At 36.0% G+C, this 24,436-nt stretch overlaps 1 protein-coding gene across 3 annotated transcripts in view; it reads right to left on the bottom strand.

Moving 5' to 3' along the window:
* Nucleotides 1–1,984: 1,984 nt before the first annotated feature.
* SLC24A4 (solute carrier family 24 member 4) overlaps nt 1,985–24,436 on the bottom strand; it is a 123,654-nt gene continuing 101,202 nt past the window's right edge. For 2 of the 3 annotated variants that reach the window (XM_026713253.2, XM_087922105.1), the window contains exons 11-17: nt 18,389–18,558; nt 17,305–17,440; nt 11,523–11,689; nt 9,735–9,849; nt 5,411–5,523; nt 4,242–4,307; nt 1,985–3,059 (exon numbers count right to left, since the gene is read on the bottom strand). In XM_026713253.2, the coding sequence (XP_026569038.1) occupies nt 2,910–3,059; nt 4,242–4,307; nt 5,411–5,523; nt 9,735–9,849; nt 11,523–11,689; nt 17,305–17,440; nt 18,389–18,558 (917 nt within the window). In that variant the 3' untranslated portion in view covers nt 1,985–2,909. The remainder of the gene's footprint in view (nt 3,060–4,241; nt 4,308–5,410; nt 5,524–9,734; nt 9,850–11,522; nt 11,690–17,304; nt 17,441–18,388; nt 18,559–24,436) is intronic. The other variant, XM_087922104.1, reaches the window with a different exon arrangement.

Here is a 24,436-nt window from a genome sequence, read left to right as displayed (position 1 = left end):
TGAAATAACCCTGAGACTGGGTTCCCTTGAAAATTCTTGTGTTTGAGGTTAAATCAATCGAATCTCATGGCTCATTTATGCTGAGTGCATCAGACAACAGACTATCTATATCTATATGTAACTTTATTTTAGATGCCAATTACTGTATTTATCTGCATTTTATCAGGGAGCAAGGTATTTAAGGGCAAGACTTTTTCTCTCTCTTTCATATTCTCCCTTCTTTTCCAGAAGTATTCCTGTGGTTACTGTGAATTCATGATATTGAGATCACAATGAGATTGGCTTCATTACCTTATATTGTTACATGAATTTGTATGGTTTTGGCTTAGTGTAAATTCAACCACTGGGAATTGTAATCCTTAGTTTACGACCTTAGTTTATAGTCTAAGATGTTGTATGACTCTAAATGTTTGTGATTTAAATAATAAAATACAGTTTAGTGTGTGAATTAGGCAGCATAGGATAAAATATTTGACTTCTGAGAGGAATATTAAACTGTAGCAGCTTGAGTTGGGTGCTTAGGAACTCTTATATTGAGAACATCATGATTTGTGAATAGAGATATTGGAGTATCTATCCCATCCTCAATAAACTGTAAGTGATTATATCCATTTTTAAATTCCTTGTGAAAAACTGTATTTCTTTCTGACAGAAGTGCAATGCTCTGCTCTTTGGAATTTTGCCTAATGCTTATGCGTGCAAAAATATATTCAATATGGTTTGAAATTCATATTCTTCAGCCATTCAATATATATTTACTGAGCAAAGATTAAAAAAATAAATGATGTACAAAGGTAAGCTGTGCTTCTAGAAATTTCTGCATTCTTCAGCATTTTAATAACATTTGAAAAGTGGTAATGTTTGTGATGAATGAGATGGAATCTTCATTGTTGACTTAGAATTGACAATAAGATGTAGTTTCCATTTCATCTTTCGGTATTTCTCATGAAGCTTACAAATTGAGGCAGTGGGTAAATCTTGAGAAAGCTCATGTCCTTGTGTCAGGTTTATATAAGAGAAGCATAAAAAGAGAAATGGGATTTATCCTGTCTCCCTGCTGCGTTAATATCCCAAATCTTCTGAAATTTATATTTTATAGACTGAGGTTTCCTTTCCATTATACTCATAAATACCCAAATATATTTTATTTGTGAGAGTCACTAGTGATATGGGAAAAAACAGATTATGACTCTAGCGAACTAAGAAGTTAATTCAGAGATAATGTAATGACTGTTATTGCATTCTTGTAGATATTCTGATTTTTTGTTTCTTTCCATGCAGTTGGAGATTGCTTAAAGTGAAAACTTTCAAATTTAATTAGCTTTGTCTCAAACATTTTACTGGACAAATAATGAAATATGTAAGAGTTCCCAGGAGCAGTTGGCTCAAGATTGTCAAGGCTTGATGAGAGACTGAACTTTCGATCAAAAGGGGATTAAAGTAAGCTATGAAGGAAATGATCTGTGCAAAGACTCAGTGCTTTGAATCAACCCACAGAGATTCAAAGCATCAGAATAACCCAACAAATTCAGGAACATAAATAAATCTAAATCAATTCACATTAATTGGATATTTTCCTCACATGTGCACATGCACTTTAAGGCCTGAATTGGTCCTAATAGAGTCCATTCCTATTGGAGCTCTATTTGAATTGATTTAGGTATCTGAATTAAATTTATCTCCCGAAATAATTTAAACATCTGCATTGAATCACATCTCACTCACACACCTCAGAAGAACATCTGTGCACATTGGACCATGTTCTATAATTATCTCAATGTACATGCAGATACTAGATTTCCAAAAGATAGCAGACTCCCCCTCCCCATATTCTGCTGGCCAGTTTTCATGCAATCCACCTTTCTGATTTTAAAATAAGATAAAACTGAGGATTGTACAATTATTGTTTGGTGTGTGTGCACATATGCACGCAAGCAGATAGATAGATAGATAGATAGATAGATAGATAGATAGATATAAATACTTCCAAATTCATAGTTCATTTATGAAGAGTTGGAAGGCATCTCAGTTATACATTCCCCCCAGATCATTACCATCACAATCAATTATTGAGCACCCAAGGTTTTCCATTTTCCTCTAAGGTTAGAATATACACTTACTGGTGCTGGTGCAATTTTCTAACTTGTCAACATAATATTCATATGTATTTATTCTAGATATTATCCATTGTTCTTCACTGACTGTAAAACAATTTGATCTTTTTCCAGCACAGATATTTATCCAGTTTGCCATATTTTAAGTTCCATGATTTTCAGAATGACTTGATCATAGTATTGTATTATCATTTTCCATCTTTTTCTTAGTAAAACTGTTGTATCTTTCAAAAACATTTTTAAAAGATGATAAATTACTATTGAAGATGATCTCCTCAGCATTGTTGGAACTTGTGTATAAATAGAGCATTTAAAGAAGGAAAACCAAGGTTCTTCATGCATATAAGCATGTAATCACATGACATAGCTGAGATCCTCAAAATGAGGCAAGGTAGAATCTTGAATCTACTCTCTTTTCCTCTTCTTTGAAGACCTGTATGCCATCAAATGGAAAATGTGTTTCCATGGCAGACGTTATATCAGTTTGATATTGATGATGCTCAAACCAGAATGGACTCTGAAATGGGGCACCATCTTTTAAAACCTCATACAGAGCTGCAGGAAGTACAGCTGAATGAGGGTACCTGATGAAGAAAGAGGAGGTGGAAGAACAGATGACAAAGCTTTAGCAGTCTTGATCTTGTGTGTTGTAAAGAAATATGTTCTTTCCTCCCAGATAAATTGCTTCTAAGTTGATAAAGCAGGAGAGACATTGAGTTTTGGAGTTAAAGTGTAAAAATCTCTCCTGACACTTATAGCAAAATAGATCCAGATGACATCTCTTGGCTTTGCTTCTCAGTCTTCTCGGCACATTGGGAAGTTGACAAAAGTGAAGACATTAAACTCTATCAGTATCGAGAAACACAAGAAAATGACATAGAGGGTGAGCACATAGACTCCCAATTTCCTGTCAAGTTTCCATTTATTTAAGTGGATCCCGCCAACCTGTAAGGACATGAGGAATGAATTATTTAAGATTGAAAGCGATATATGCTGCAGGCTAAAAAAAATAGCACTTCAAATGAGAATTTTAGAAATAATTCAAGGAAACTAATTTCCATGACCTTTACAACTAGAGAAACTCTTAAATCCTATAATACAAAATATTTGTGGAAGAGTTATTAGAAAATCTATAGAGGGAAACAAGTGTTTTATGATTCATATACTTAAATTGATATTTTTAATTAGGTGACAGTCCAGCATGTTGCTTTAAGTGTTGTACAAATATCAAGAAATAAGTCTCTTGGGATGCTTCACAGATTTCAATTAAGAATTAGTATAAAAAATTGCTACGCTACCTGAACTGTCTAGCCGTTGTATTATACCTGTATCTAGCTTCACCGTATCATCTGACTCTATTTTTTTAATTCATCAAATTTTAATTTTAGTCCATCCTTTTCCCCACTTCATATGTTTTATGAGTTCTTCTCTGTGTACATATTGGACCTCAGTTTAGAGTACACAACAGCCCCATTTACTATATGTTAAGCAGAGGATGTGACACTTTCTGGTGAGAGAGAAGTTCCCTGAGGATTGGCTCCAGCACAAGTCCAAAAGCTTAGAAGAGTAAACCTCTGGTCTCAGTGACTGACCCAGATTGGATCCTGAGGATGTGATTGCTAAAAGTTGTCTGGTAAATCCAGGAAATCCAGAAATTCTAGCACCATTTATGTCACTTAAGTATTTTCTCAAATGACATAAATTCAGGTTCAACAGACAACATAACACCTGGATGTACTGTTAAACCAAGCTTTTATTTTATACAAGCTTTTTAATGCACATATTTTTGCAAATTTTACAGCAATTCATTTTTCCAATCAAAGCTATAAATTATTTTTACAAATGTAAGTTTCTTAATAGTACAACTAATTTGTAAAGTCTGTTTAATGTCTGTATATGTATATGTATATGTATATGTATATGTATATGTATATGTATATGTATATGTATATGTATATGTATATGTATACGTATAGTATATGTATAGTCTGTATATGTTGACTAAATAATAGTTACATTTTGCATGGCAAATATAAGTTTACTATTAAATAAGTTTTATCTCATCTCTAGATATGTGATATTAATATGACTGGGTGCAGAAATAAATTAATTCATCAGTACACTTACGGTAAGGGCTACAGACCCCAGGAGAAGCACAACAGAATAAACTAGTCCTTTGCTGTTTATCTTAACCTTTGAAAATCAGAAAAGACAGGTTTAAAATACTTGCCACATCTCAAGAATACAGTCACTAGAAAATATAAGATAGAGGATGCAAAAACAATATACTCATGATTTCATCTCCAATTAAGTCAACAGGCAATGTCTGTTGAACAGAAGGAAACAGATTTAATCTTGCAAAATAGGTTTACTTCAGAGGGAAGATCCATTCAGGAATCCAAAATGCAAAGGAAAAAAAAGTTGAACATTTTTGAAGGGGGCACATGGGTTATGATAATGACAACATTAGAGACAACAATATTAGTCAAAGGTAAAGAATTATATTGAACATCTAATGGCAGTTGGAGAAGCCTTAAGACGCACAAGAAACAATTAAGAGATTTCATGAGAAATTGGTTAGTATTGGTTCCTACTGGAGGTTCTGGAGAAATTCAGCAACAGGGTGGTCAATGTCTGGAATACTTTCTTCCCCAAACCCTCAAAACTTTAACCTTAGACTGTCTACTATTGACCTCACCCCTTTCCTAAGAGGTGTGTAGGGGGCGTGCATAAGCGCACCAAAGTGCCTACCCTCCCTGTCCTATTGTTTCTTTTATTTTTCTTATACGTACTCATTTCTTCTATTCATAACTATGTTTATCCTTATACCTATTATCTTGTAAGTGATTGACAAATCAAATAAATAAAAATAAATAAATAAAAGATACAACACATTGCAGAGACCTCTGTGTATTACACATGCTTCTAAGATATTTTGTCATCTTATTACAGGACCAGCTGTAACCCTGACCAAAATAAGAGATATGAAGTTTGGAAAAATAGTTTTATGGAATTTTTGCATAGAGATTTGTGTAAAGATATTTAGGGTAGCTTTTCTGAACCTTGGCACAATTCCAATATGGTCTTACTTCAAATTCCAGCATCATTGGCCTTCATGGCCAAAGTCTCGTTGAGTACACTAAGAGCTCCTGTCCCAACTCACAATGCATCTACAGATAATCAAGCTGGGGAAAGTTGCTTTCAACTAAGCCATACCAAAATAACTATTTGTTTTATTCAATCGTATTTTCTGTGACAAAAACTTTGAACAGATTTATTTACACCTGGATACATACGTATGAGCCATAATGAACTGCCATAGTCTGTAAACCCCATGGAACTCCAAGCCCCACAAGAATGTCAAACACGTTGCTTCCAATCGTATTGGACACTGCCATGTCACCTAATCCTGAAAAATAAACATTTCACAATTCAAAGCCATTTTGATTTGCACAATGATTTCTTTACAACAAGCATTTAGCAGTGAGGATAAGCTTTTCTCCTCTACCAAAAGGCCACATCTAGAGGTAATGAATGTAAACTGTAATAGACCATAATAAATTGGCCAGGATTCCCTACAATAATTCTTCACAGAATTATTAATTAATTAAGTAATTCTTTGCCAATTGTTTTTAATTGAGAGAAAAGGCAAGTTAGGTATATACTTAACTGTAGTTTACAGTATATACCTAACCAATTTACAGTATATACCTAACTATAAATGGGCTTAAAACCAAATAATGTTGTCATCCTGAGACACTCAAAGTGTTGACTCCAGAAGAAGGTCACAAACTATATTTGGAATCTCAAATTTTAACTCAATAAAATTAGTTCTGTTGAGCAGAGTACAAGGGGCCTCTTCCAAAATTATGGAATTCTGTGTGGATTCCCACATAAAGCAATACACCCCTTTCAATGTAATGATCCTATGAATTCCAATAATTTCTATGGGGAATTATTATTTTTTGCAAATATCAAATTTGACCGTTTATTGATAAAGCATCAATACAAACTCATTAAAAATGGATAAAATCTAGTCTATTTTTGACTGGAATAGCAAGTTGATGAAAGCATAAAACAGAGATTCCTGATTAATGGAAGGCAGATCCTAAGCTTCTTTTTACTTAAATATTTTTGTTTAAGCATCTGAGATTTAATCAATTAAATCTACACAAGATTAATGCTAGTGAAATAAAACACCTTTTGATTATATTTTACATACGTGTATATTTAAAGTAAGCAATATCTTAAAATCATATATAATTGAAGAGAGAATGGTGTTTTAAATTGGTGTTTGTGATCCAAACTTTACTTATGAATTTGCATTACAAATAATAGATAAAGAATAAAATATTGAAAAGGCTAGCACCCCCTTATAAAAGGTGTACTAACACCTTTCTCTCTTGGAGATGTGTATCAATATATTTATCTCCAAAGTATTTGAGGTAGATTTTAGTCAGTCCAAAGAACTGTAAATAGATTAGTTATGCTTTTCTTTTTTATTATTATAAAAAGATTATTTGGGTTTTCACAAAACATAATACAAGTAAAATTTCTTTTCTTTTTTTTTTTGAGAATAGCATGGTCCTGGGTTATCACTTCTCCATACAGACACAAATTCAATTTCATATTCATCTTTGTGTTCTATTCCATCTTATTACTATTTTAACATTTTCTCTATAATTTTTCCCTTCCCTTAGTTTTCTCAACCTTTTAATTATCTCGTTCCTTTCTAAATTCAATTATATATATCTTTTTCTAAGTTTCAATACCTTTCTAGTCATCATATTTATACTTTGGTCTGTCCTGTTTCAATTTCATATTTTCTTTTCTCATTAAACAAAATTTTTCGCTGTAGTTACTAATTGGAATATGACACCTTTTTGCATCTTTTAATTTTTATCCATTCAGCTCTTATTTAAACTTCAGTTTGTCTTTACAATATAACATTCAATATAATACATAACTTCCAGTTGAATTCTGCTTGGTACATTCTTAAAATACGCACTAAGTTCTTAAACAGAAAAAATATATATAACAATAATAAATAAAATACTTATTCTATTCCAATTCAGCTCTATCATTAATGTTAGTTATAGTCTTTGACATCTTTAACATTTCTTTTCAGTAGGATATCATACTTCTAGGAACACTTATAATATTTCCATAATTTTTTCATATTTCTTTCATATTCCTCTTCACTCAAATTTTTATAACACATTTATAATAATTAAAATGTTCCCCTCCTTTCCTAATTTCATTCTCTCATTCTCTTTATTTATTTATTTAACATTCCCTTACATTACAATGAGTATTTTATCTATCATTTTAATCACACTTGTTTCATATTTTCAAAGTTCATTTCTATTTCTAATATAACAATATTTCTATTTCTATTTCCATTTCTAATATAACTATCTTATGTGCTCTTGCAGAATCCCCCTTTCAATTAAGTTTTCACCCATTATCTCTGTGTCTTGTACATTTTTTCCTGGTTTCTCTATGTCCTGTTTCTGTCCTTTATAATTTCTTTTCCTTTCCCTCTTCTCCCTCTTCTTCTCCCTTCCTTTTTTGACCACTTCTCTCTCAAATTCTGATTCTCTCTTCTGTAATCCTCTCTTCTGTTTCTTCCTAATATTGTAATTACTTTTCAAACTATTCTTTTTTTTGAGTTGTTTTTTTCAGATCTTAAATTTTTCACTCTCTTTCCCCCCTTCCTTTTCTTTTCCCCACATAGAAATACTTGGTCGTTGAAGATGGCTTCTTCTTTGCCCCCCCCCTTCTTGTTTTACAGGCATTTCTTGTTGTTTCTCATAGTTCAGGATCTCCATTTCTAAAAATTGAAATACGAAGCCAAAAGAACCTCTTCCTTCTTGTGCATCTTCTTTCTGTTTCTTAAGTTCCATTCTCAATCCTTCCAAGAGTGATACCATTTTAAAAACTTTTAAACAACCACCCGATTAATTTTAGTCCTTTAAATCCAATAGCCAAAAATCCAAAAGTCACCAAGTAATCCAAATAATCCAAAGCTGTTTCTTCTTGCTTCTTTTTTCCACTTTCTCTTCCTGGGGTCCGCTTACCTTGTTACAAAGTTTCAATTAAAATGTATCTTTTAGGAATCTTGTTAAAGTTTCACTGTTAATTCCTTTCACTTCCAGGTGGTCTCCTCCATTTTTCCAGATCCCACCCTTTTGTTTTTTTCCTTCTTTTAAAAGTTTTTGAGAATCCAAAAATCTTTATTATCCCTTTGACATTTTATTTTCAGCCTAAATGCCTGTTAATGTCAAAGTGGATTTTTGCCGGTTTCTTACTTAAATCTCTTAGTTGTCAATATAGAAGAAAAGAAAAAAAACCAAATCCTTTCCCTTCCCTCTCTCATTCGCCGCTTCAAAATCTTCTTTGGGAACAATGTTGTTCTTTATAATTCAAATTCCAGGGTACTTTGTATTGTTGTTTTTCCAGTTCGACCCGGTCAGCCAAAAACTTTCTCTTCTTATCTTCCTCCTGCACATTCTTTTCTGGTCAGGTTCTTCTTTGAGGTGGCCATTTCTGACCACTGCTGCAACTGCCTTCGGAAAAGGGAGTAAGGCCAGCTGGGGAGGAGAGATGTGACTCTCCTTGACCCTGCTGGCAGTCTCCCCACTCTTCACAACCTCTACAGGGTGGCTTAGCCCTGAAACCAGCTGGCTCGGGGTGCTCCAGCGGAGAGCACAGATCGAAACTGCACAAATCGCAGATTTTGGTCTGTCGCCAAAGAAGCTCAAACCGGAAGTCAGATTAGTTATGCTTTTTGATGGATTTGAATGGGATAATGGTTCATTGCATCTGGATCCCCCCAAAAGTCTTTTTTCAAAAGGCAAGTGGACTTCCTTTGTTTTTCCTTGAAGACATTTCACTTCTCATCCAAGAAGCTTCTTCAGGTCTGAACTTCATCTCTTCAGAACAGAAGAAACTTCTTGGATGAGAAGTGAGATGTTTTCATAGGAAAGAAAATTCAGAAAAAGCCCCTTTGGGACAACCATAACCTGGATGACTGAGAAATCTTCATAGACATGCCTCTGGAGTAGTGACTTAATTAACTGATTCAACTTTCATTCCTATTTAGATACACATCACTTATTACACTGAAATCATCTGTTCATTTCCCATAATATTACATTTTCCCCCAAACACAGCCTAGTCTTCAGTTTTGTCATCCGTTTGTAATTTTTAAAAAAGTGTAAAAAAATGTCATGAATTTTTAGGCTCACACTTTCATTTAGACTATTTTATGCATTTCGAAAGCACAAAACTGTACAGTGGTTTGTAAGCAATTTCCTCCTACACAGTATTTTCTCTTATATTTCTTAATGCATACATATTTTGTATGCAGGTTTTGCTGATCAATTTTGTACACATTTTAATCAGAGGAGTGTAATTTAAATTTAAGAATATTACAGAAACTGAAGGATGCCCACATTAATTTAGGCAATTCAATTTAGGTATTTAATTTAGGCAATTCATTAGCCTGTATTGAAAAACCTGAAGGAAATGAAGGTGATCTCAGCCCCATCTCTACATCAATAATGTAAGAGCTCAGATAAATGCACAGCATTTATCTGAAATCAGTGCAGGCCTTACCTTGTCTTGCTACTATTAAACTGGCCATGCAGTCTGGTACACTAGTCCCTGCAGCTAGGAAAGTAATGCCCATGATAACATCTGGAATCCCTAGAGTGTAACCAATCACTGTTACCTGTGCAACAAAGGAAAACAAGTTGTTGTAAACAATAAGAGCATTCTGACTCTTAGACCTTCTTTAACTGCTTGAGCAAGTGGGTGTTAAAATGAAACAATCTAACAAACCCAAGAATTTATAATGCTACAACAAATTAGCAGCCATAAACTGACTATGTAGAACATATTCCTAAATCTAACGTCTTCCCAAAGCTAACATCTGCTATACATGTTGAATTTCCACTCATACTTGCAAAGGTCATGCCTGCTAGTTGTGACAGCAACTCTAGGACAATATCTTGAGGATACCTCACTACAGAAGTCCAATCCTAGGACAAAGTAAAAATGTTTTTCAGCTTCTAGAGATAACCTGTTTTGTATATGTATTGATGTGCTGTCTGGATTACCATCTTGTAATTGTCACGTAATTCTTTTTTTTACATACATTTTATTACATTTATATTTGCGTATTTTTATGTTTGTTATATTGGGAGCTGCCCAGAATCAGTTGGAATCAAGCAGCATCAAAATCAAATCAATAATCAAAACTGAGGAGAAAAAAGTTGTTTTTTTTTCTTTCTTGTTTCATTTTTCCTTTACATTGTACAATGAATGTGCATATTAGGAATGCAGAAACTATGCACAATCATAATCTTTACTTAGTTATGTCTAAACTGGTTCCGCTGGAATTTCAAAATGTCAAACTATTTATCTTCAAGGAATATTTTTTTCCTCCATGAAGCAGAAATTTAAAGAAAGCATAGAAATTAACATACATGGGTAAGACTAGTAACATTTGAGATCAAGTCTACACTTTGTCATGCAGTTCACAGGGTTCACAATAGATTAATCCCACTATTAAGTCCAAAATTACCTCATGGGAATTACTGCTTTACTTGAGGATTAAAAAAGCAAGAAAAATCCATATATTCTGTCCAATGTTGCTTGGATTAAACTAGGATCAATGAATTGTTACTAATTGAGATTAACGGTACATAGTTTTCTGGATAAGATGCTCCATGGTTCCATGTCTGGACTCCAATTCTAAGAATTCCTAACAGCATTAGCAATAACTGTTTGGGCTTTTCTAGAATTTACAGATCTAGCATATCTAAAGGATACCAGATTGAGATTAAGATTGGATTAAAAATCAAATAGTAATCCAACGAATAATCACACCATCTTCAACTTTGAGAAAAGAAGGATCTCCACCTGGCCTTAGCTGAAATCCAAATGTGCGACTATGATGCAAGGTTTATTTTTCCTAGTTATTGAAAAAGATGCCATACAAGTCAATGTCAGCCTTTGTGAGTTGATTAACAGATTGTCTTAACAGGCTCCAGAAAGCTAGCTGTATTGGAGGACATTTTCATATTGGAGGTATTGGAGAACATTTTCCAGTAGTATAAAGATTTGCTAGGTATGTTTAAAAAAAATGAAGGAATAAAGGATGAGAAAAAAGCAAAAAAAAAAAAAAAGGAGGGGAGGTTTCAAGTATCACAATGATTCCTTCAATAAAAGACATATTTGAATGTTCATATTACACACATCAAACATTTGTTTTGCTTTCTTTCAGTTAGATTCAAATAGTAATGTTCTTCATTATTATTGCCTTTGTTTTCTACCTAACATCATTAAAAATGTTATCTGAATCAACCAACACCCCCCCCCCATATCTTTGCAATCACTCACCATCCACACCATAAAGTAAGAAAACAAAGCGATCCATAATGTGGAAAAGACAAACGTCACCATGAAAAATTTTTCCCAGCGTGGCTTGCTACAGTTTGGGATGGTGAAAAAGAGGAGAAGTATCAGTGGCCAGGTCAGGATCCATTTGACTTTTTCCATTTTTCCATCTGGAGAGCAAAAGAAAAGAAAAGGGAACCTGTTTATTGATGTACATTGCTGTACTGTTATATACTAGAGGAGATTTGAAGGAAATAAAGTCAATATCACAGTTGTGTATTTTAGTAGAGAGGGAAGGCTTTGATATCCAGAAAAGTGTAGATTTCAATCCTTTTTTTCTTAAATCACAATTCTTAAATTATTATGGTTAGTCACACAATATGATTAAAATAAATGGTTGGTCATTCAGTCAACCAGATGTTTAGATTGGATTTGGCATTTTATTATATTATTATTATTACTACTACTATTATTATTACTACTGCTGCTGCTACCATTATTACAGAAAAATTACTCAACATTGCTAAATACTCTCTGCCCTAACAAGCAGGCTAATCTTCCTAAGAAAATGAAAAGACTTGTCCAGGCAGTCACTAGGAATCAAAACTGACCTGAAGACACCAAAAAAAAAAAAAAACCACCTACAGATATTTTTAAAAACTCTGTATTTAAGCCATTTGATAGCCACACTGAAGCTTTTTGGAAGAATGTGAGAATACACTTTTTGGAAAGTGTTGAGGTAATTCCCCGTTAGGAGAATGAGCGCATACAGGGAGACGTATCTGACAGTAGTGTTTGAATAATACACATACAGCAATCAGATACACTGTACAGTAAATGTAGGGTTTTACTTTCAATAAAGGTTTAAGCAAAGTTCAAAATAGGCAGTCCAAAGTCATTCACAGGTTAAATCAGTCAGTTTTCAATCCAGGGATAATCCAGTAACAAAGTCCAGTGTCAAAAACAGTTCAGTGTCAGACTTACATCAAATCCAGAAATAGCAGTCAATTAGGAAAAATGCCAATACTCTCCAACAGAAGGAAACAGAAACTTACTCACACTCTCTTCTGAGACTAAGGCTAAACAACCCAGGTTTCTGGCTCCATCTTATGGCCGTTTGAGAAACCACACCTAATTACAGTTTTGCATTTTCTTAAAGATACAGTTTTAAAATGTTTATCCTGGTTTATATATTTCTAACCCAAATAGCTATTAGGTGACTCATATTCCTAACAGAAAAGCAAAGAGAAAAAATAATAATTGTAATTGTGATGTAGTTGCAATTTCAAAGGAAAAGAGTGTCACAGTTTGGAGTGATATAGAAAAAGGATTCTTTTTTTCAACAAATGGTCCTAGGAAGAGGGAAACCTTTTCCAAGACACTTGCCAATTGAAGACATAATATCTGACTAGAAGAGGCAGTCCTTTAAAAAAGCAAGACCTTCTTTTGTATGTTAAAGGGTATTTAGGATGTTAAAGAATAAAACCAGTAAGTATTCTAAACTGAGACTAGGAAATAAGCAACAACCAATGAAAAACTTTCATTGTGGGATTGATGGGATTTTGATATAATCTGCATCATGAAGTTTTTGCAGGCTCTTCAAAGGCAAAGTGAAACCATGTAATTAATGAACAAACATATCTCCCTACTGGTTAACTTCACACACAGACTGAGGTCCTTTTTCAAGAAATGCTTCAATTTGCCATTGTTTTGGAAGTAGCATTGCTCTGATAGTACTCCACAAAGCAAAGTTGTTGTATTCTATTTGCCTCCTCTGGCACTGTCAGCTGTTTAACAGAGACTGTTACATATACACACTGTATGCGCACATACTTCTTCTAACTAATGGAAGAGTCTCAAAGCATTGGCAGGAAATATTTCAGCAAGGCAAATAGGATAAGATAAGGCTGACCACAGGAGAAAAAAGCCTTCTTCAGGATAAATTGTGACCACTACTTTCTACAATCTCTACTGTTCAGTTCTTCTTTCCCAGCTTGTGTATTTATATTAACTGGATTTTTTTTAATGAAGCAAAATGTTTTCCATCACTAAAAACAACCATAATACAGAGTTAAAGTAAGAGAAAATGAACAATAGATGGTTCTCATTCAGGAAAGAAACATTGGGGCAATCTTCATTATACAGCTAAGAGAGTATTCTAATTTACCACCGCATTCCCAGCAATGGTCAACAAGAGACCATGAAATGAGCAGAGAACGGTTTCCAGGCTAGATAGCCATTACTGTTAGATTTGTCTAAATTGACATAAATTGGATCTAAAAGGAAATACAGAAAATATAAGATCACAATGGCCTTGGCAAAAGTAAGCTGAGGGTTCTCTTCATATCTTTCCTAACATCAATGTGCTTCTGCCAAGGAATGTAGCTTACTCACTAATTCTACGTATAATCTGAAACTTTACTACCTACTGTACCTATGATCAATTTTCCAAGCTGTCATTTCTAATTCTAACAGTATTTTATAAATCAATAGCTAGACTAAAATTATCCAAAAAGCAGACTGGAGTCATTTTCTCACAAACAGAAATGTCCTGGAAAATGTTCTCATGTTCTCTTCAAATTCCTGACTGTTCCTAACATTTTCTAAAATGTTCAAATCAAGCATTGAAAAAGAAAAGGTGTTTACAACGATGCCATATGAATGTTTTGTCCATGTTAACTTGTTCTAGTTAGTCAACAGATTCTTCACTGTCCAATTTAGGGATGGGAATGATTGCTTTAAAAAGTCAGTAGTATCCTGAGGATTCAGTTCTACTTTTCACAGACATGAAGCATTTACATACAAGCCTTTAAACAAAAAACATTTACTAGAGGAAGAACTAAAGCATAAACCTACTTTTTCTCTTTCCCAATTGTGCTTTGATCAGAAAATAATGTAACTCTTAATCTATAGCCACAGTATTGTAATAATGTAGATTCCCCAGAAATACACTGCTCAAAAAAATAAAGGGAACACAAAAATAAGACATCCTAGATCTGAATAAATGAAATATTCTTATTAAATACTTTGTTCATTACATAATTGAATGCACTGACAACAAAATCACACAAAAATTAGCAATGGAAATCAAATTTAGCAACCCATGGAGGTCTGGATTTGGAGTTACACTCAAAATTAAAGTGGAAAAAAAACACTACAGGCTGATCCAACTTTGGGGCTCATCCAGCATTGGGGGATGCTGATCCAAGCATCCCCCAACTCCTGGACAGTCTGTGGTGCAACGTGGCGTTGGTGGATGGAGCGAGACATGATGTCCCAGATGTGCTCAATCGGATTCAGGTCTGGGGAACAGGCGGGCCAGTCCATAGCATCAATGCCTTCGTCTTGCAGGAACTGCTGATGCACTCCAGCCACATGAGGTCTAGCATTGTCGTGCATTAGGAGGACCCCAGGGCCAACCGCACCAGCATATGGTCTCACAAGGGGTCTGAGGATCTCATCTCAGTACCTAATGGCAGTCAGGCTACCTCTGGCGAGCACATGGAGGGCTGTGCAGCCCCCTAAAGAAATGCCACCCCACACCATTACTGACCCATGCCAAACTGGTCATGCTGGAGGATGTTGCAGGCAGCAGAACATTCTCCACGGTGTCTCCAGACCCTGTCATGTCTGTCACATGTGCTCAGTGTGAACCTGCTTTCAACTGTGAAGAGCACAGGGCGCCAATGGTGAATTTGCCAATCTTGGTGTTCTCTGGAAAATGCCAAACGTCCTGCACGGTGTTGGGCTGTAAGCACAACCCCCACCTGTGGATGTCGGGCCCTCATACCACCCTCATGGAGTCTGTTTCTGACCGTTTGAACAGCCACATGCACCTTTGTGGTCCGCTGGAGGTCATTTTGCAGGGCTCTGGCAGTGCTCCTCCTGTCCCTACTTGCACAAAGGCGGAGGTAGCGGTCCTGATGCTGGGCTGTTGCCCTCCTATGACCTCCTCCACGTCTCCTGATGTACTGGCCTGTCTCCTGGTAGCACCTCCATGCTCTGGACACTACGCTGACAGACACAGCAAACCTTCTTGCCACAGCTCGCATTGATGTGCCATCCTGGATGAGCTGCACTACCTGAGCCACTTGTGTGGGTTGTAGACTCCGTCTCATGCTATCACTAGAGTGAAAGCACCGCCAGCATTCAAAAGTGACCAAACCATCAGCCAGAAAGCATAGGAACTGAGAAGTGGTCTGTGGTCACCACCTGCAGAACCACTCCTTTATTGGGAATGTCTTGCTAACAGCCTATGCTTCCCCCTCTTGTCTATTCCATTTGCACAACAGCATGTGAAATTGATTGCCAATCAGTGTTGCTACCCAAGTGGACAGTTTGATTTCACAGAAGTGTGATTGACTTGGAGTTACATTGTGTTGTTTAAGTGTTCCCTTTATTTTTTTGAGCAGTGTATATCTCTTTATGTTCAGTATGTAGTATTTGATATAATATCAGATCATCAAATCAGTTACTTTGTATTCAAATTGTATGCATTTTTATGCAGTCTGTAAGCTTTTCAATAACTGCCTTGCAAACTTTGAGAAATGCACATTCCAAAGATTGGCTTTGTTTCTAAAACATTCTTAACCATATCCAATTGCCTGGATCAAGGGTGCATAAATTAAGGACTCCTGGTTGCAAGCAGCCTCTCAAAATCCTGGCTGCAGCCTCCACACAATTTCGCCATTCTTTATGTTCCCACCAAATTAAAATGTCTATTCTGGCAGAACAAAATTGTTGAATATATGGGAAATAACTTTCTGAAGTCCATTAAATCAAAACAGCCACTTATCTAGCCTCTTTCCCAAACCTATATTCCATTATAGCCTAAAGTTTAACAGTTGCTCTTGAATGTTGCCAGTGACATAAAAAAAAAATCAAAAGTAAGATAATAAAGTAATATTTTTAAAAATGCTGAACATCAAATAAAAATATGCTAGCACTATAAACCAGCAGCTATGTTCATAATTTAGTCTACTACACTTTCTGAAAAGAGCAAGACAGAGAAAAAAAATGAAATTTCTTCCATTCCGAGGATTCTAAACAAATTGGGGGGGAAATGGAATGAAATAAGAGCCAGATACCCACGAAGCAATTTGCAAAAATTATGTATCGATTGAGGACCGAACATCAGCCAAAACTGCAGTTTGATTTTGAATGTTGCTAGCAATTATCATACATTCAACCTTAAAGTGCTGCAGAGTGTTTGCCTTTTTTTTCCTGCCACTACACTGCAGTGATTTATTTTGGGAGGTTACATACCATTTTACAGCTACAGGTTACACTGGCTCAAAACATCTCAAAACAGTCCATATATCTGAATGTTGCTGAGGTTTAGAAACACTGTTCTAGAAGACCTAAGAACTGATTCCACAGATCATTCCCAAAGACACTTTTTCAAAAGGCAAGTGGACTTTTTCTGTTTTATGTCCCTTGTAGTCAACTAGTAATTAATTTTTTCCATTTTCCACCATTCAGTCAGAACTGAAGAAGCTTCTTAGATGAGAAGCGAGACATCTTCAAGGAAAAAAAAGAATGTCCAATTGCCTTTTGAAAAAGCACTTTTGGGACAACCATGATCTGGTTTACTGAGAATCTCCATAGATATTCCAGTGTTTTTAAACTTGTCAACTTTCAGATTTGTAGACTTCAGCTCCCAGAATTCCCAACCCTAATGGGGGGAAAAATGGCACTCTTTTTTGAAGCCCTAATTCTTTGGCAGTTTTCCTGGAGAAATTTTCTTGCTTTCTTGTTTATTCCATATCGTGCCTTGAATATTTACCTGGTGGTGAAAATGGAGACAGGGCAATGTGTTCTGCTTCCTCTTGGTTGTCAGCATGGATGGCCCCGTTTTCAATATTCTCATGTCTTCCATTCTGAATCAACTGGCCATTGGAAGAATGAATTAGACGCTGACGCTAAAATGTACAGAAAAAAGCCCAATGACTTTAAGAGCATTCTGCTCTTTAAACAGATGTTACCTGGGCTTTTAAATTCTAAGAAGCAAATATTCTAATTATTATTATTTGTTATTAGCCTATGACATTGTTACATTAGCCAGGAGATTACATTTCAATTGCAAAGTAGTAGTTTAACTGCCAAGTTGCACGAAGAACCACATACAAGCCTTCTTGTAGGACGCGATTGTGCAAGTCCCATGGTGCACCACACCAGAAAGAAGGACAAGTGGTTCTTCCTGCAACATCACCCAGAGGTCTTCTCTCTCCACCAGAGCTGCCTTGCAAAAGAGTGACACAGCCAGGAAGGCTCAGAGGGCAGGAATATGACTGCCTGCATGGAGAACCAGCTCACCCCGCCCCCCCCATCAAAGTGGTACCTATTTTTTCTACTTGCACAAAACATGTTTTTGAACTCTTAGGCTGACAGAAGCTAAAGCGAGTGATGGAAGTTCATCTTGACTCACAGCACTAGGACTTGAACTGCCGGAGTAGAAACTATTCTAGTGTCAGCCACTCCTGTGTATTTTAATGGTAAGACGTTTTGGTAAGTCCTTACCTTTGAAAAAAAAATTCCCATCAACCAGCATGAGGATTTATTTCTCTTTTTTTATAGCTTCAATTTATACATTGAAATTTTCAATACATTTTATTGAAATTTATGTAATTTGAATTTTATTCACTTGACTTTAATTTTTAGTTCAATTGTAATATAATTCAGTTATAAATATAATTTATGAAATATTTCAATATGTAATATAAATACATCTTTGAGAGTTCTGAATGTCTTACACTATCTATTAATTACTTTAAGAACAGAACATAGTAAGAATTAAATGAATAGGACTCATAAAAAGTAATTGACTAAGCTGGTCAACATTTTAATTATTTTCTCCACTCTGGACTCACCTCATTAATAATTAACCTGCTTGCCATCCGTAGTCTGGTTCTTGGTCCAAATTTATTGGTAATCATTATTCGCAAGCCAGCTTCAGGAAAACGGTATTTTGGAGGACTGGAACAAATAATCTCATCGACCATCACCACAGAATTGCGTCCAGGTTCTTGTGTTCCTTTCACTAGTGACCACAATGCCAATTAATAATTCTAATTTTCTCTACTTTTTCCCACATTTGTTTATAATGCTCTTTTGGAGTAATTTAGAGGGCATTAACCTGACACTTCAAAAAAAAAAAAATTCAATTTCTCGTCTGTAGTCCAAATAGGATGCATGTCAAATAGGACTTTTCACTATATTTGCCCATTTATTTTCAGAAAATATGTTGGCTTTGTGAGGAAATAAACTTTTCCTCTTAGACTGTGATCCTCACTCTTGAATCTTCTTGCTTTATATTTCAAGAGTAATATTATTACTGATTATATCTCTCTCTACATACATATTATGACTATATGCTTACTCTATGCTGGCTATATAGCAGCTACGCAGTTCCCTTAAATTCCTTAAAATGTAACGTTTCTTCCTGATAATCAAATAAGCAGGTTCATTATCCACATTTTCTTAAGAATCAAATAGTTAAACTTTCAGGTTATATTTAAAAGAAAACTGTCTGTTCTTATGTATCTATTTAAAGATAAGTAGGGTAAAGCCTGATTAGTACTTGGAAGAAGATACCCCCCCCCAAAGCCAACCTAGAAAGAAGACAATAGAAACTACTTCCTTATTTCTGCCCAGAAAACTACTTGATACTATACTGACTTCTGTTCTAGGCCAAGAGATGTAACATGCAGTTGTAAGTATTAGTAAAAGGAAGTAACAATCAATGCACGAAAACAAACAAATGCTACCAGCTAGAAATAGCAAGCACAGTAAGGCTGAGCAGACAGGAGACATATGTGTTAGAATACACACTCTAATACACAATCGATTTATTTATGTTAAGAAGAAAATAATTAGTTTGTTAAAACTAACCAACCATTAGTACATAATATTCAATTTGAAGGCATGAAAATCCGAGGAAAACATTCATTCAAGCCACACAATTAAAGACGATTCTCCAGAAAAATCTCACACATGAAAACTGCAGGTCTGTGATTTCAAAAGATAAAAAGACAGAAAAGGTAATCAAGGAAAAAACTTAACATTATTATTTTCTTTTGGGCTATGCAGTATGATGAGAACAATCTTTTCCACACATTCAGCATGGCTGAATTCTGATGGCAGGTTCCTGCTCTTGCAATGAGATTCAGGCTGGACAAATAAGCAAGGAAGATTCCAGAAGATCACATTCATTTTTGGCTATGTATAATGAATTAACTAGTTCACAGTTGCAGGCTAACGAACATGAAGAAATGGGACTTTAGCAGCCTGAGGATGAAAAATCTGTGAGCTGTTGTGGGCAGACTATCCACTATATAAGCCATTACATAATTGCTAGTATAGTAAGAAACAGGATTTCACTTTCCCATTTCCCCAGCTCACACTTAAGCAGTGCCTTTGGAATGATGGTACTGATACTATGATTTGTAAACAAATTGATATTTGTACAGGAGAAGATTAGTATATGCAGGGTCAAAAAGCATTTTTGGCCAGCTTCTTTTGGTTGGTTAACAATAATACCTGCCTTTAAAAAGATGCTCGATGGTTGGAAATGACATCTACCCATTTATATACAGAAACAGGTATTACAATTATGGAAACCTTCCAAAAAGATGTATAGTTTTGCCTTAATAATTATACAATGGCTTTTGACTGTGTATAATATGACAGTGGATAAATCACTGTGGATAAAACATGCGTTTACTGGACAAATTAATCAGCCTACTGAAGAAGCCGCAATGAATGAATCATGGGACAATGAAATTCAAAATTGGAAGAGGACTATGTTTTATTTATTTAACTTATCTGCAGAATATATCTTGAAAAATGCTGAATTAGAAGACAAATATTTGCTAAGTGGGAGAAGGCAAGAGACAGCAAGAATATTAATCTCTATAGGTGACTTGTTGTAGGCACTTATAAGAAAATATATTAAAATTGCTGGAGAAACATCAACAACTTTAATATGCTGATAACACCCCTTTGCTGGAAATAAGGAAAACTAAACAGAAATTCACCTTACTGAAGATGGAAAAGAGTGTAAAAAGTTGGTTTTCTTCTCAATATTACAAAAGCCTCTAAGAGTCAGTATACAATGTCAACCTAGTATAAAAAAAGAAATTGCAATAATATATTTTCGTTTTCTAGACCACAACATTCACAAGGATACTAGTAGAAGCCATGAAATAAGTTGTTTGCTACTTTAAGGAAAGACTATTACAGATATAGAAACATATTAAAATACTCAGATTCTACTCTAAACAACAAAGTTATGTATTATCAAGGCCATGATTTCCCAGTTGCAACATACTGCTATGAAACCTGGAATATCAAAAAAGCTGAATGAAGAAAATAGATGTTTTTGAACTATGGGGTAGAGAAAATAGCTGAGAATGTCTAGACTCGAAGAAGAAATAACTCATTACTAGATGATATAGAACAGTGTTTCCCAAACTTTTTCAGTCCACCGCCCCCTTGGTGCTACAAACTCATCCTCGGTGCCCCCCATCCAGGGGTGGGATTCAAATTTCTGTGAGCGTGGCCTAATTTGAGGGTGTGGCTTGCTGATCAAGTGACTGGGTGGGCCTGGCTTGATGGTCACGTGACTGGCTTGCAGGTTGGGCATGGCTTGCTGGTCACATGACAGGGTAGGTGTGATTTGGTGATCATGTGACTGGATGGGTGTGGCCAGGTGACTGGCAAACCAAATACAAGTGGTCCTCACTTAATGGCCAGTTGTCTAGCAAGTGTTATAATTTATGACTGGCCTCCCCAGAGATAGTTGACCCGTTTTTGGAGTTTTGGCAGCCATGCACACACATACACGTGACACACTCCCTTCTAACCCTGCTGGAGCAGGTCATTGCACTAGAATCGGCAAAGCATCTCTGATTAGATTCTAGCAGTGAATAAAATATAATCAGAGATGCTTTGCTGATTCTTGTTGATTTGTTTTATTTGTATCTCATTATTTTATATTGCTGAATAGCATTGACATGTTTGTCCCTTGTTGTGCACAACAAGGGACACACAGATGCTTTTGTGATTCTTTGCAGCAAAAATTACCGACCTCTGGCTTTGCTCTACTTTTCAAACATGCCAACACTGCCACATTCTAGGTGCCGGCCTCACAGGTCCACCCCATTGAGCCCACTGCATTGGAGGGACCTGCCCAAGCAAGTCAAGTCAATGGGGTGAGCCTGAGAGAGGGAAAGAGAGAGAAAGAAGAGAGAGAGAGAGAGAGAGAGAAGGAAGAAAAGAAAGAGAAAAGGGAAAGAAAGAAAAAGGGACAAAGAAAGGGAGGGATGGAAGGAAGGGACAGAAAGAAAAAGAAATAAAGAAGGAGGGAAGGAGGGAGGAGAAAGATAATGAGATATCTATTCTAGTCCAATCACCTGCTCCAGCAGGGTTAGAAGGGTGTGTGTGTGTGTGTGTGTGTGTGTGTGTGTGTTCTTTCCTTGTAATTTACCAGTACATTTTGGTTTTGCATTCTTCAGAATTGGCACTGTAATACATTGGGGAAAAGTAATTTTTAGGGTGGAGATCTGGTCCAATGGATCCTGTTTAAAGCCTCAACAAAATGTGAGAGCTTATTGATAGGCCCTGGAGTATACCTTGATGCTGGAAAAATTGAAAGTAATTGAAAATAAATAATTGAAAAGAAGATAAAATAGCTGTGATGACCCAGGTGGGATACAAAACAAACGCAGTCACAGAAAACAGGTGAAGCCTCTTTTATTCATTCACTTTGCTTCCAAGCTCCAAATATCTTTGATGGAAGACAAAAAAACTCCCACACAAACAGTTACACGAAGAAGGAAAAAAGCAACACAAACTAGGCAAGATAAGGGCTGGAGGATGTCCACAGATAACACACACTGGGAAAGACGCCAAACTCAGAGAGGAACTATAAACTAGAGATATTTACATGCTTTGTTTCCAGCATTTGCCAGTACGCAAGTTCATACTCTTATTCAATTGTCACAGCTGCAGCCCATGAAGAGGATCAAGGCCCTCTCCTCCCAAGTAGACTACGTCTCTCCTGTATCCTCTCCTCCCTGCATGCCCTAGGATGGATAGGGGATGGGCCTGGGTCCTCCTCTGACTGCTCAGCCGGCCTCTGCCCTTCCCCAGCCTCCTCCACAACCTCTGGAGGAGGTTCCACTCCCTGTCGGCTGTTCCTCCTCTCCCTCAGAGTCAGTCTCCACCAGGACATGACAATAGCATTTAGACTTATATACCGCTTTATAGTGATTTATGGCCCCTCTCTAAGCCATTTATGGAGTCAGTATATTGCCCCCAACAATCTGGGTCCTCATTTTACCGACCTCGGAAGGATGGAAGATTGAGTTAACCTTCCGCCAGTGAGACTTGAACTGCCGAATTGCAGGTAGCAGGCAGGCAGCAGAAGTATCCTACAGTACTACATTTTAACCACTGTGCCACTGTGGCTCTTAGCATACAGTAAGTAAATACTATTACTGATAACACAAGTATGGATTTACATGAACTTAAGGAAGCAGTTATTGACTGACAAGCCCAGCTTAATGATATCCACCTGATCATGAAGAGTATAAAGTGACTGAAAGATTGAACAATAACAGGAAGACTGCTCTTCAAGGAGGAAACGTGCTAACCAATAGATACTGGAAGATAAAGTTTAGAACAATTCCATAATCTATATTCAGAACACAAAACAGAATCACACTGGTCATCAGTAAGTCTATAAGATAAAAGGCCAATTGCACCTTATTTAATCTTTGCACTACTGATCCACAGTAAATTGGCTGAATCTTAAGAGACGAGTCAGGAATTCTGAGTGCGAATTTGGCTAGAAACTTTCTAAAGCACTATTGCAGATGCTCCTATCCTTTAACCACAACCCTGTTGCTTATTAAATGGGAGGAGGCAAGAGAGAGCAAGAATATTAATCTCTATAGATGACTTATTGTAGGCATTTATAAGATAGCACAAAGAACTTCAAACACCTAAATCCACTATCTTTAATATGATGCCCTTTAAATTTTATAATTACAAGTCAGCATGAGTCCAGAATTATGGGACCCAAGTTAGTTGAAGTTTAACAGATCTGGAGTGCACCAGATCTGGGCATTAAGTTAGATATATCTAGTAGAGAATGTGTGGCATGTAAGAATTATTGAAGGAGTGCACAAAATCTAGTGGATAAACATCTTACAGATATGGCTCAGTAGAGAATAATTAATGGCATGGAATCCAAGAGGCATACTCAACTGTGTGCTAAAACTTAAATGAAAACTTCTCACAAAGAGCTTGCATATTGCAAAGTAGTTTATTGATAAAACCCTTAATGGGCTTCAGCCTCCTGTAGAGCTCCAATATTTCATCACTGTGCAGAAAATTGTTTCAACAGCTGAGCTTTTCTCATTTCCACCTATCAAGAACTGCCTACTAAAATGGCCTCTGGAGTTTTCCTTTTTCTTCTGGTCATTCTGATATTTTTTTGGAATGAACTGCAACTGAAAAAACAGCTTGGGGTCATGAAAAAAAAGTCATGAAACATTTGCTGCTTGTTAGGTTAAGGTACCACCTTTTGTTTTTGCTCCAAACAAACAAACAAACAAACAAACCCCATGAGGCTAGTCCTCTGGAATGTGGACACATACTTGAGACATTTGATCTGGATTCACTACAAGTGTGTATATGTATTTTGTCATTGTGAGTTTCTACTGACTGGGCCAGAGCATATAAACAATGTTCATAATAACGGAGGCACTGTGCTGTTATTCTAAAAGCATAAACATTAGTTGCAAAAATAAAAGTCTTGTTTTCTTGCACAAAAGGCTTGGCTGAAATTGGATTTTCTACCAGCTGAGGAGCTTTGTGTATATGAGAATCTTGTACCAGAAGTTTTTTTTTTC

The sequence above is a fragment of the Pseudonaja textilis genome, chromosome 1, assembly GCF_049901715.1.
Source record: "Pseudonaja textilis isolate UNSWEBS1 chromosome 1, rPseTex1.2, whole genome shotgun sequence".
NCBI lineage: Eukaryota > Metazoa > Chordata > Lepidosauria > Squamata > Elapidae > Pseudonaja > Pseudonaja textilis.
Note: the sequence above shows the minus strand (reverse complement) of the source record. Positions and strands in the feature narration are given on the sequence as shown.